Source organism: Lutjanus erythropterus, chromosome 8 (genome assembly GCF_056507025.1).
Source record: "Lutjanus erythropterus isolate fLutEry1 chromosome 8, fLutEry1.hap2, whole genome shotgun sequence".
NCBI lineage: Eukaryota > Metazoa > Chordata > Actinopteri > Lutjaniformes > Lutjanidae > Lutjanus > Lutjanus erythropterus.
The window spans coordinates 39,050,188-39,065,000 of NC_139324.1; the positions used below are offsets into that span (position 1 = coordinate 39,050,188).

Here is a 14,813-nt window from a genome sequence, read left to right on the forward strand (position 1 = left end):
ACAGAAACAGCAGTGATAAAAGTTAGAACAGACTGGTTTCTCTACTTGTCTTACTGCATTCAACACCAATGACTGCGATATCCTCATACTGAGACACAAACATTTAATTCAATTAAATTTAGGCTAATTAAAGGAAACTGGTTTGAGTCCTATTTATTTTTGTTATGAGTTGGCACTGACTGGACATAAATCTGTCCGCTGAGTTGTTGAACTCACAGTTTCATTTCAGCTCTCTATCAAACTATGATGGAGTGTAAAATTGAAATCTTATCAGGTGCAGCAGACGACCAAAACTGTTGTTATTGTTACTATCAGAAGTTATCATGTGATTCTTACATATTAAAATCAGTACCTCATGTTTATGAATCAATATGGCAAACGTGCAAAAAGGCACAGGAAGATGTTTTACTTGTATTTACTTCAGGCAGCGACCAGAAGTTATAAGACATAACAGAAAATAGAACAAACAAAAAAAGGAGCAGGCTGTATATTTTTAATCAATTAGTGGTTTGGTCCATAAAATGTCAGAAAATGATGAAAAGTGCTCATGACTGTAAAGAGATTCAGTTTACTGTCATACAGGACCAAATAAACCAGAAAATATTCACATCTGAAAAGCTGAAATCAGAGAACTTGGGCATTTTTAATTAAAAACGTGTGTATACCTGCGCAGGTGGACTCTGCAGTGGGTTGTTTTCTAACTGGAGGGACTGGAGATGTTTCATCTTCCTGTAACACACCGGGATGGTCGACACTTTGTTACAGGAGAAGTCAAACTTCACCAGAGGAAGGTCGGCCAGGTCTGCAGAGAAAACACACACACACACACACACACACATCTGTTAGTTACACACCTGGTTTTCTCTGTCTTGTGAGTTTTTAGATTAATTCAGCCAACATACAGTATTTATGTTGGCCCAGATATAAGACAGTAAGTGACTGAACACTTCACACACTGCATCCACAACTGTTTGTGGCTTTAATTTGATTAGATAAACATTCATCAGCAGTCGACCTCTCATTGGAGTTCATAAATCCAGATTCGTTGAATCCACCCAGTCGTTACTTTTCTCCTTCAATGAATTATTCTGCTGGAAATAATTAATAAATAAAATGAAGTCCTGGACATTTGACCAACTTCCCCACACCAATGTCCCTCACATTTAGTCCACTGTTTAAAGCTGTCTAAACTCTGACTAGTTCACAGTACACTCCTGAGTGTGTGTGTGTGTGTGTGTGTGTGTGTGTGTGTGTGTGTGTGTGTGTGTGTGTGTGTGTGTATGTGTGTGTGTGTGTGTGGTAGGGCTGCACAATTAACTGAAATTTTATCGAAATCATAATATGTCTTTCTGCAATTTTCAAAACACAGGAGCTGCGACATTTGTTCAAGGAAAACTGTGTGACATGAGAAGGTCTGGGCGATATATCAGTATTATATCGTCTCATGATGTAAGAATAGAAATCATGATAGATTTTTGTATATCATTATATGTCATTTTGTCTTTTTCTGGATTTAACAGCTGCATTACAGTAAAGTGATGTATTTTTCAGAACTTATCAGACTGTTCTGTTACCCACTTAGTCATTATATCCACATTATTGATGATTATTAACCAAAAAAATCTCTGGGTTAATATTTTGTGAAACTATCCACAGTCAGACAGCGTGTGTGAGCTGCAGTGGTTCAACGACAGTGCTGTCACAACCATGTCGTGTGAACAAGCCATCAGTCGTTTCACACCGATTTTAAAACTGCTTTGGTGTCTCCTCTCCTTAAGAAACTCAACCTGGACCCCACAACTCGTATTCCACCAGTTAATCGCTCATCTCAATATTAATAATCCCTGTGAAAAATTTCCATCACGTTTCAAACTGCACTCCTGAGCGAGAGAGCTACGACAGTTTGCCGGCTGATGACTCGGGCAACTGGTCCTCCTGGACTTGAGCTCTGTCTCTGACACCACTGATCCTCTTAAACCGACTGGAGGATCACAGAGGCTCCTCTGGTCTGGCTGTTAAATGGTTCATCAGGCTTCCAACTTAAAGTCCTCTGCCAGAAATCATGTTGTAATGCTCGACTGTGACAGATACTAAAGCAACAATTAATGTGTGAAACATCTTATTAACCATCCAGCCAAACCTGAATGATTAAAAAATATCTAAGTATATAAACTTAGGTCTCAAAATCATCAATTTGAACCTTCTTGCAGCCTAAAACATGCAAGCTTCATGTCCAGTAGGAGTTAACGTCCTGTTGCTGAATTCTGCAAACCTACAGCAGACTGAACACACACACACACACACTCACACACGGCTCAAACCGCCGACATGTTTCCCATCACACAGAACAATGCTGCTGTTGTTGTTATTTTCAGAGGTTTGTAATTGTTCGCAGACGAGAGCGGTTCTCTTCATGTGAACTTCATTCCTCATTAGAATTAAAATACCTCGAAATAATCACCTCTTTTACTCGTTCTCCACTGGAGTCTCTGAGCTGTAATTATGTTAAAAAAATGAGACTGTTTAATGTTCAAGGTGAACACAGCCCGCTCTAACAGTTACAGTAAATATAAAAACCTGCAGACACGCTTACAAAGGCTACACAACGGAAAATAATGTAACTTAAAGAAATAGTTTCTTTGAAGTGTGGTCGTATGAGGTAATTATCTATAGACAGTGTTACCTACAGTTAGAGGTGCAACGGATCACAAAATTCACAGCTCGGATCGTATCACGGTTTTGAGTCATGAATCATTTTTCCTAGCAGCTAAAAAGAAAAAAGAGGTGAGATTACGGTTAAATTATTTTAAAAATACACTTCGGCTTTGATCTCTCTCTGCCTGGATTCATCACCATAGTAATGTAATAATAATAATGATATTAAAATATATATAATAATTGTATATAATAAAAATTACACAAAAGTAATAATACTATAGCGTATGTGTAGAATACTAGATTCTACTGTATTATATAGTACATATAATAGATAATTATACACTGTACAGTATAATACACTACTACACTCTGTAGTCTGGCTAAATGTCCCGCCCACAGCACTATGTGATTGGTTAGAAGTCAGGAGTAACAGCCAATCAGCACAGGCACACTGAGTCACAGACAGACAGACACAGAGCTGCTCTGGTGAGCTGAGAGGAGCTGTGTGTGTGAACCCACCAAAGTTTCACTACATATCACAAACTTATGATGTGTTTCTATGACGACAGCGTAGTTACACCAGGGAAAATGTCATGGTGGTGATGTCACTGGAGGTCATGTGACGTCTTTTTAAATCAGTGTCTCTTCACAGGGATGAGCTGCAGAGTAAAACTGTCCTGTCTGTTCACTGACACTCTGCACTCAGATTTCAGGTTTTATATTATATTATATTTAGAATATTTTCCTCACTTCTTCTTGCTGTCAGACAGACTGTTCTGAAAGGAAACCACTGTTATCTAAAGCAAATATCACTGTCAGGTACATTAAGAGCTCAGTAAACGTTTTCCTCATGGGTTTATGGTCTAAATTAAGGCGGCAATTAACAATTAGTTTCACAGTTCAATAATCAGTCAATTATTTAAATCAATTAATGGTTGTTTGGTCCATAAAATGTCAGAAAATGGTGAAAAGTGTTGATTAGTGTTTCCCAAAGATTCCCGACATGCCATCCTCAATTTCTTTTGTTTAAAGATATTCAGTTTAGTGTATTAAATGGGCAAAGAGACCAAAAAATAATCACATTTAAAAAGCTGGAATCAGCTGTCCAGCTCCTCAAATGTGAATATTTTCTGGTTTCTTTCCTCTCTTTGACAGTTAACTGAATATCTTTGAGTTGCGGACAAAACAAGACATTTGAGGACGTCATCTCACACTTTGGAAAACACTAACTTTTTTCAATTTTCAATTATCAATTAATTGAGAAAACAACTGACGAGTTAATCAACTCTGAAAATAATTGTAATCAGAACCGCTCCATCTCGTTTTCTATGATTTCCAAACACATTTATGGACGTGTGACCGCAAACTGTCCAAAACTCTGAGATACTGAATTTCAAACAGCGTCACTGTAACATGCATCCATCAGTTTGAGTCAAACAGTGAAACTGGACTTCAAACTAAGTGGTGGGACGGTGAGCCGGTGAGCGTGTGGATGGTTTACTACAGAGCTGCTGACTCACCGAGCGGAGAGAAGTTTTCAAACCCAGAATGCAGCAGAGAAAGAGAGAGCTGACCCTCATAAAGCCTCTGAGCTCTCCCTGCTCTCCTCTGCCAAAAGGTTAAAAATAAAACATCTGTGGAGCGAACCACAGTGACCCGGTGAGGCTGGGCGGAGAGACACCACCGACACATGAGACGGAGACACAGACTGTATGTTTGTGTATGTAGTAGTCTACAGTCATGTTTCTATTAAAATGCTGTGCAGGTTCTAAACAGATCTGCTGTATTATGTCAGAATAAAATTCAGAGTGTTTCTATCAGCCGTTCAGTGTGAACATATTCAAGAGGACGTGATAACAGAGCAGCATGTCTCTGATATGAAGGGACATTTTATTGATAATTGTTTTGTTTTTCTGATCCATATGTAAATTATGGTGTTTGTCACAAACTCCTGCAGGAAAAGTCATTGTAAAACTGAACTATCAGAAACAGAATCTTAAAACCTATAATAAAAAAATTATTTTTTTGAAATTGTGATTGCCACACAATTATTGGAAATGATCGGTTTTGCATTACAGCTGTCAGTAACGCTGCAATGTCCAGGTCCCATAATTTCATGGTAAATGGGCGGTAATTACCAAGTAATACATTTGAAATGTCTTAGAAATTACCCATAAATTACCCACAAATTTTATGCTTAATGGCTCAAAAATCAATGATGAATTAGCAAAATAACAGATTTATGAATAAAGAAAATAATCGTTGGTTGCAGAGTTTCAGTGTCCCTCCTTTAAACACATTGTAGTTTTCATTCCTGGTTGTTTCAGCCGCTTTAAAAATAAACTCCACTTTGCTGTGTGTGTGTGTGTGTGTGTGTGTGTGTGTGTGTGTGTGTGTGTGTGTGTGTGTGTGTGTTTACATGATTCCTCCAACATTCAGCCCCTCAGACGAACACTAAGACAAACATTGCAGACTGCTGTGTGGGTTTGTGGGAAGAAACCGTTCAGGGAGTCACATCCTGCAGACTGCCAGTGATGCATCACTGAAGAGTCCATCAATCCTGACGAAGCGATCATTACAGACTCGTCCTGACAGTCGCTCATAATTAAAACCCCTCGTAGGCGGTAATAATGTCGGCTGAGCGGCCCACGCTGGAGGCAGGGCCGACACCAGAAAACATTCCTCTGGTTGCTGGATAAAAATATATCCTGGACGGGACTAAAACATGATCGCTGCTGCTATGAGATCACTGAGGACAAATGGTTAAATTCAATCCAAAGTCAAAAAGAGACCCAGACAATGTGTTTTTAAAGCTTCTTAAACCTGCATGTGAAGATGCAGACAACAGGCCTGAGAGTAAGAGTGTCTGCTAACATACAGAGAGCGAGCAAACTCACGCAGAGGAATGGAGAAAAACTGCCATGTTGCAGCAGTGCTGCCTGTTTTTTCAGCTCATTTATTCAAATTTCTTAAGTCAGTCATATTTCTACACAGTTGGAGAACAGTTGACTCACTTGTAACTCCAAACAGCTGCATGTTTTCCTCTCAAACTATCGTTTTTGAAGATATTCCCATGAAAAGTCTGTGGTGGATCACATGAAATGTTCCACTTCTAAACTTTATTAATTAGTCTCCATGCTGACAGAAGAGGAAACAGAAACCATGTCAGCACCAATTCTGACTTAGTCTGAACAATTAATCGAAATGTTATCCAAATTACAATATGGCAATTTTCAAATCACGAGAGGTGCAATGTTTTTCAAAGCAAAATGTCTTAAACTTTAAATTAAATATCATGCAGCAGAAATGTTCCCGACTACACGTCATATTTTTACAGACTGAAGAAAACATCTTTGTTTGGTGCAGATAGCTGAAAAAAAAATCACACCATAATGAGGTGTTCTAAATAAAAATGAGAATGATGCAACATTAGCATTCCTTCTAATCTCACCATATTGTTTTTAACTCTTGTCATTACTGTCTTTTTTGTGCCTCCACTCCTGTAACTCAAACTGTGTTGCCGTGGTGATGATTCTGGCTTTGAGGAGTATTTTTCCATCAGATATGATCTTCAGATTTAAGTTTGACTCTCCGACGTTTGACTCCCGCCACTCGAAGCTTGGCCGACCTTTAAAAAAACACTACAGCAGCCATGGTGGTCTGATGTCAGCGGCTCTCTGCAGCAGCAGCAGCAGCAGTGAAGTCTGCACAAGTTCAACAGATTAAATCAAAAACAACATCCCTCCCTTTGTCAGGCTGCCGGCCAGTCTGCTCGCTCCAAGCCTCCCCGTCGCTGTGGCATCGAGCTGCCGAGCCGAGCCGGATCAAAGCTCATCAATCAATCCAGGAGACGGTCTCGATGGTGAGGGACAAGCATATGTCGAGTTATGACAACACAGAAATAAATCCAAACAGACGGGATGCGCTGAGGCACGGGGATGATTCATCCAGAAAACAATCTGCAGTCGCTCATCATTCAGATCGAATATCAACACGTCCTCCGGTCTGTTTATCAAAGACCGTTTTAATGCTCCGGCCTCTTTTATCTTAAATTTCTGCAGTATTTAGTTTTTCTATCTTCTTTAAAAATGAGAATTTCAGAGAACAAAGCACGGTGAGCTGCTGCATTTCATCAGGAAAGAAGAGGGTCAAATGTCAGAGTCAGAATAAGAGTGGTTATCTAACGGTTAAAAAACACCAGGAGGATCAGGACGCAGCATTAATAAATCACTCCTGAGAAAAACACAGCTGGAACTCTAGAAAGACGTAAAGGAGTGAAGATAACAGGAAGCCTCTGGAAAATAACTGCTGGTTCAGTTCATCAAGAAAAAAACTGAGGGAAAAAAAGTTTTCTCAACTCAACTTTGGTTCATTTTAACCTGCATTCATCCAAAAAACAAGAAGACTGAGCAGATAAAAATTATTTTCAGTGTTGATTAATCTGTTGGTTATTTTCTTAATTAACTGATTAGTTCAGAAAAAAATGATCCATGTTTCCCAAAGTCCAAGATGACATCCTCTTTCTATTACTAGAGATGCAACAATTAATCAGTTATTAACTATTTTGATGAAATGAAAATGTACCGCTTTCTTTACTCCTCTATAACAATAATTTAAGGATTTTTGGTTTGTGGACAAAATGAGACTTTTGAGGACGTCATCTTGAACTTTGGGAAACACTGATCAATATTTTTCTGACATGTTATAGACCAAACAACTATTAATCAAGAAAATAATTTAAGATGTGAAGATGTCACCATGGAATCTGGGAAGCTCTGGACATTTTTCAATCCAACCAGCACCTCCTGACTGGACAGTTAGCGTCTGGAAGCATTTTGGATTATGTTGTATCCTCAGTAAAGAAGGGTGGTGTCTGTCCAGATGAGATTCAGAGCGCTGTGTTTCTGACTGATCTCTGTGTCACTGTCTCATTTGAGACTTTTTTGGGGACTGGAGGTTGTTCTTCAGTCATATGGAGGGTTCAGTGTATTTTTGGGGATTGGGACGGGTGTGGCAGAGCAAACAGATGACTCTGTGGTCTCAGATGCACCACCCCATCTTCTATATAAAGAGGACTGTTCCATTTCTGAGTTTAATTGCAAATCAGATGCTGGACACTCTTTACTTTTCAATAAAAGCCAATAAAATAAAAGCTGCCTTCTTGAAGTGCACAGCCCTGCTCTGGAAGATACAGAGGGGGATTAACAGAGACTTTAAGGGATTGATTGATCTAAATCTCACCTAAAGAGGATGTAAATGGAAGCTTTTTCTAAAATACACTCAAGAAAGAAAGAAGACAAAAAGTCTGTCTGTGCTGTCCACATTCACCCAGACAGACAAGACACTACAGGTTGTTTTGGACATGAAAAGGACAAAGAAGGTTAAGAAAAAGAAGGTTAATCTGGAACAACTTGCACCTCCTCCACAAACTCACCCTCTGGCAGGACGCAGAGAAGGTTTCGGCGGACATTTAATTCTCGCAGAGCTTTGAGTCTGCCGATGTGACGAGGAAGAGCCGTGATCTCATTACAGCTGATGTCCTGCAGAGAAAAAAAACAACAACAACAAAAACAACTCGTGTTAAAGCTTCTGGATGCATTTTCATTATACTAAAGCCCGTGGCTCTGATGCTCTTCTCCAGTGGCTAAATAAATAAATAAATACATTTTTGAAAAAAAGTCTGGATATTTCAACCACTACAATCTGTGTCATGACCTACGTCTACAGCTAAGCGCCTTTTCCTTCAGCTCGGTTCGACTCGGCCCGTCAGCCCAGCACAGCAGGGGTTTGCATTTCAATTACAACAGGACCACCGGCTTGAAAGTGTGTCTTTTAACTGAAGATGAACTCAACAAAGCTTGAGTCAAGTGTCAAAGTGGTGGATAAACTGTTCATATACGTCTCTGCGATAAACACACAGTTTCCTGAAATATTCCACAGTAAAAGGTCCCTGTTCTTTAGTCATTTAAACGCTTTTATTATGAAGCAGCACAAAAAAGAAATTTTTTCATTCGAGGGTTTCATCAGCAGAAACTTGGATACAGCTGAAAGTGAATATGAAGCTAAAGTAAAATAAAGCAGACACCTGAAAGTACAAACAGCGATACAGGAAAGAAACTACATTTCAAAACATAAAGATTCTGTTAGAAGCTACAGAAGCACTGAGAGTTCAACATAAAGAGACTTTAAAAAACATCTTTCTCTCTGCTCTCCTGTACACATGTGAGCTGAGTATCACAACACTCATTTGTTCGAGGGGGAGAAAGGAGGGTCGTCACAGGCTGCGGTCAGCGAGACGTCACTGCATCCTGCTTGGAGGCGGGTCGTGTTCGCATTCGGCCCACTACCGTTAATCGAAAGGAAATTAGTTGCCAACTATTTTCATAATGGATAAATCATTTCAGCCCCTTTTCCAGAAAAATATTCAAACATTTGCTGCTTTTCTTTGTCATTTATGGCAGTAAATGAAGAGTCTTTGGGTTTTGGACTGTTGATGAAAAGAAAAAGCAATCTGAAAACATCAGAGCCGAGATACTAAACACATATACTTGAATATCCAAAGATGTGTGTGTACAGTCATAATAATAATCACTGTTGCATTTCAGATATTTGTTTGATACAAGATCAATTAAATTTTACTCAGCTGATCAAATTCTTGATGATCAATTAATCGATTGTTGATTTATTGTTATCATCACTAATATATAAAAATAATTCTATCATTACTGATCCCAGTATGTGACGTACACACACAGTATAACCAGTATAACCAGTATAAAGAGTCTCACCAGCTCCATGAGGCCGTGCAGCTGTCCGATGGTCTCTGGCAGACTGACCAGCTTGTTGTTGCTGGCGTTGAGGACTCTCAGAGGTAAACCACACAGACAGGCCGGCAGAGCGCCCAGCTGGTTACGACTGCAACACACAAGCACACACATCGACCAATCACATGGAGCAAATCATCATCATGTCAGCAAAGAAATTTGAAAACATTTTCGCGTCATTTAAAAAAAAAAAAAAAAAAACAATTTAAACAGCAACAAATTCTAATAAAGAATGACAATAAACATGAGAGGAAAATAAATGACAGAGACAGAGATATGGCCCAATGAAAACCGACCCAAACCCGTCCCTTGTTAGCATATTTCAGCCCAACCCAAACCCACCGGGTCCTGTCAGGTTCAGGTTCAGATCTCAGGCTCTAGTATGAAGAGCAACAAAGTCAACAACAACAAAGTGGATAGATGAGTCAAACGCAACAAGGCTGTCAGCTCTTCTGCACGGTTGGAAGGGGAGGCTGAGGTGAACAGTATTCATTTGATTGCAATCTGCCACCTCACTGTTAGATGTCACTAATGTCACTAACTAGTGACTGTGCACCATCAGGGCTACTGTAATTTTCAAATCACAGGAGGTGTGATATTTGTTAAAGGCAAAATATGCGTCAAAATACCCTTTTAAATTAAATATATATCATATATCATATCACCATTGCGACATCAGTCAGAACAATTGCAATTAGACATTATATAGAAATCGTTCACCATGGCAGTGTAGGGAAGAGTAAAAATGTCATTTGTGACATGACATGACATGACATTTTGATACTAGTAAGAAAGATCATTTGTCCTTCTGGAGTTTTAACTGGTCAAAACCATTTTGTCCAGACTCGCTCATTGGCTGATGATGTCTCCACCTCCACTTTCGATGTCGCTGTACTTTCCTTCCTATTAGCAAAACATCAGACTCGAGGCAGCTGTGCTGTAAATTCATTCACTTCTTTTAAGCTTCACTAAACGCTTGATAATAAATTCATATCAGTTTATAATCAGTTCAGTTCCTCTGGGATGAAATATCACTTTAATGTCTCTTTAATTTTATTTCCCCACTTATGTCTGTGAAGCACTGTGGGAGTTCTGTTTAACTAAATCTCACTCTGAAACTAAACAGCATCTTCTAATCCCTGACCAGAATAAAACACACACACACACACACACACACACACACACACACACACACACACACACAGAGGTGGATGTATTGTACTGACACACACATATTCATCCACCACAAGACTGTGAAACCCTCGCTGACTAAGCTCTGAAAATAGTATTCAGGAAACATGTAAGTTGAGTTTATCCAGCTGTTCTCACACACACACACACACACACACACGCAGACATGTTATATTTGATAAAACTACTGCATTTTGAGCCACACAAACACCACAAACCTGAGATGAAGTTTGATAAAACACCATCACTGCCTCTCTCTGGGTTATTTTTCAGTTTCTGTGTCATGCTGATGTTGGAGACAAAAACAGAACAAAGAATCTGCAAACACGTTGCAGCTCTGTGAGGCTGTTAAGCTAAATGCTAACATGCTTTTAACAATGCGTTGCAGAGTCCAGCAGAAGCTGCCTGGAATGTCATTAGTTTTGCTTTTATTTAGTCATAAATCAAAGTGCAGGACCAATTCTTTGTTTTATTTTGTTTTGGGTTTTTTTGACCTGATGATGAAAAGAGTATCAGAAAAGTTTTTACAAAATGAATCTTGAATAACAGCCTGCTTGTGTTCTACAGTTTAAATCTAAAGATGAAACTTCTCAGTTTCAAACGTCGAGCTGTTTGACTTTGAAGAAACTAAAAATAACGCTGCTTATTTCTGGAGAGGAAGACAGAGAGTCCTTCCTGTTCTGACAGCACACTCTGTGTGTGTGTGTGTGTGTGTGTGTGTGTGTGTGTGTGTGTGTGTGTGTGTGTGTGTGTGTGTGTGTGTGTGTGTGTGTGTGTGTGTGTGCGTAAATTCAAACTTAAAATTCAGATGTGATTATTGTTTCTCTCTGTAGTGAGACAGACAGACTTGCTCTCTGCAAAGTTATTGAAAATATCCATACATTTGAATATCACCATATTATGTTATGTGATGCTGTACTGATTCTAAAATCCACTGATAATGATGGTAATCATGATTCAAAGATTTAGACAGCAGTGTTGTAATCTTTACTGTTCTGGGAGGTGTTCCATCAAGCCTGATAAATAACTCTGCACTTAAGGAAAAAAAAACCTGGCCTGAATAAACTTGAACTTTCACCTGAGGCTGAAGTCGTTCCACTAAGACAATTTATCCTGGTGTGGTCAACGCTAACTGAAGCCAGGCTAAAACAAGCTGCACTGTGAGCGTGCACAGAGAACAGAAGCAGCCCAGAACAGCTGATCGTCAAAAAGAGGATAAGATGTCACAAACAGACCCCGCAGATTGAACTAGATGAAGAATATAAAGGGGTAATCATGAAAAAAAGCCAATACTGCTGAAATTAACAAAACGAAGGAGATGATGAGCAGAAAAACCTGCAAAGATAATATAAGTAAATGCCAAGATAATGTGCATTGTCCTGTCCTAATAGTTAATGTTGTAGAGTGTCAGCAACGCAGGTTTGATTCCAGTCCGAGGTCGACCTACATGTCGTCCTCCTTGTCTCAATCCTTCTTTTCTTGTCTACTTCAGCTGTACGATAAAGCAAAAAGCCATTAACATAATTTTAGAGAAGATATATGTACAAGCTTAATGAATGATTTTTTGTCTTCACAGCTTTAACAAAAAAGAGTGAATTAATAAATTACTTCAAAACAGCTTTGGTACACGTTTTTTTCTTAAAACGTAAATGTTGAGCTTTTAAATAAAAAGCTGTTGTAGGCTTTTGAAGACGGTAAAATTTGTGAGACATTATTTTCTTACCTTTTTTTAAATTAATACATTGTTTGAAACTAAAGTAAACGTACATTCATGCTTGTTCACACAGAAAAAGGTCTGAACTTGTTTCTGCACAGACAGAAGTGATGTGAGCACAAACAGACATTTGATGGAGCTGTCTAGGATAGTTCAGAGGTATCAGTTACCATGGCTACGGAGCAGGCTAGTTCAGTGGTATCAGTTACCATGGTTACGGAGCAGGTTAGCTCAGTGGTATCAGTTACCATGGTTACTGAGCAGGTATTCATTTAAGCCACAGTCATGGAACAAATCTCACACTTAAATTATTCAGAACTGACACTCTGTATAAAAAAAGTACATTTTTTAAGTATTTTTTAAGACTTAAGACTCTTGCTTACAGTATTGTGATATATTGAATCATGTATATTAAACACACACATAAGCAAAGCCGTCTGTGTTCATGTGTTTCATACATTTTGATTGTTTTGTCACCAGCACTCCATCTACAAGATTATTAATGATTAATCACAACTATGATTTCAACTTAACATGTTTCCTTGATCTCTGAGTTGTGAACAAAACAAGACACCTGAGGACATCATCTGAACTTTGGGAAACAGTGATGGACCAAACAAGTAACTGATTAACTCTCAAAATAATCATCAGATTAATCAAATGTGAAAATAATAGTTAGTTGCAGCACTTGGAGCAAATAACCAGTTCAGTCTGGTTCACCTGCAGTGTGAGAGTCTCTCAGAGGAGGAACAGTGTGACCTTTAAACAAAACCTGACAGAGTACAGAGAGTCTGTACGGGTCAGTCAGCACCAGGTGTGTGTGTGTGTGTGTGTGTGTGTGTGTGTGTGTGTGTGTGTGTGTGTGTGTGTGTGTGCGCGCTCAGGTTTGTGAGTTAACATCCACTGAATGTCAGTTTTTCAGTTCAGCCTACAGCAGCAACACACACACACACACACACACACACACACACACACACACACACACACACACACACACCTGCAGTGAGTCACACAGTTGTACAGCAGACGGGCAGACCAGTGGAAGCTCTGCGACCGTAAACAAACACAGTCGGCTCACATTAAAGGACAATAACACTGTTTTATTTATTTTTGCTTTGTCACTCTGATTCAGCCGGATGTTGAACTCTGAGTGTGGGGGCACAAATCTGACAGCAGCCCCACACACACACACACACACACACACACACACACACACACACACACACACACACACACACACACACACACACACACACACACACACACACACACAGGGTACACACTTCACAACTAAAACAACATGGACAACATCAGGACAGGGGAATTTCACGGGGGGCAGGACAGCCATGTCCGCTGTGCCCCTTTTAAAAATGATCTGCCCTGCAGCCACAGTGGCCCGGATGCCAGCTGATTTCACCATTTTCTCCTCTGCCTGGTCTGAGCTGCTGGATAACCAACAGTTTCACACAAATTTAGAAAAACCAAGGTTGACTGAGCGAAAAAAAAATTAGCAGACGAATGAGACAAGAACCGTAGTCGGACTGGTTGTCAGGAGCACGAGGAGAAATCAGTAAATGGTTCATTATACCAAAACAAGAGCGAGCGAGCTGCTTCATCATCACTGTGATGATGCACCAGCCCACATCCTCCTCCTCAACACCAGTTCACACTGTTAGTCTCTGACAGTCCTCTGCTTCAGTGGAGGCAGCGTGAGGAAGCCTCTCACTCTGTGGGACAGCAGTGACACCAAGTGTGTGTGAGTGTGTGTGTACCTGAGATTTAAGGATGTGAGTGACTGCAGGCTGATGACGCTGTCTGGGATGGTCCTGATGCAGTTGTGATACAGGTTTAGTGTCTCCAAGGCAACCAGGTGGCAGACCTCCGAGGGGACGTCAGCCAGTCTGTTCTTTGACAGGTCTGCAGGGAGAGAAGAAGAAAAGAGTTCAACCAACAAAATCATAAATAAATAATACAGATTATATCTGCTTATGGAAAAAAACATGTTCTTAAGGTAAAGACAGAAGAAAAAGACAGATTTTATTATTAAAAACCATCAATCTTTTTATCTGAGGAGTTAAAACTGTCGTCAGTATTTGGCAGAGGCTCGGCCGCTCAAGGCCAGTTTTGGTGACATCACATCCTTCTGTAGCCCGGCAACAACAATATCCACTTTAGTTATCAGCAGCGGCCAAATAAGGCCAAGAAATGTCAAACGCCAATTACTCCTCCACATTGTTCTGGAGACGCTGAACTCTTAAAAACACATTTGTTTTGTTAACAGAGAAAGAACAGAGCAAGAGTTCATTTCCTCTGACAGCAACATGCACGGAAAAGTTCTGCTGCACGTTCAGATCCAGTGTTTAGATTCAAACACAATAATACTTTAAACAAGGTCTTACATGCAAATGCAACGTCTCACACGAATC

The 14,813-nt window shown here is 39.7% G+C and overlaps 1 protein-coding gene across 2 annotated transcripts in view; it reads right to left on the reverse strand.

Moving 5' to 3' along the window:
* lrch1 (leucine-rich repeats and calponin homology (CH) domain containing 1) overlaps window positions 1–14,813 on the reverse strand; it is an 83,390-nt gene that overhangs the window by 35,752 nt on the left and 32,825 nt on the right. For both annotated transcript variants that reach the window (XM_084725492.1, XM_084725493.1), the window contains exons 2-5: window positions 14,160–14,304; window positions 9,447–9,573; window positions 8,093–8,198; window positions 666–802 (exon numbers count right to left, since the gene is read on the reverse strand). In XM_084725492.1, the coding sequence (XP_084581618.1) occupies window positions 666–802; window positions 8,093–8,198; window positions 9,447–9,573; window positions 14,160–14,304 (515 nt within the window). The remainder of the gene's footprint in view (window positions 1–665; window positions 803–8,092; window positions 8,199–9,446; window positions 9,574–14,159; window positions 14,305–14,813) is intronic.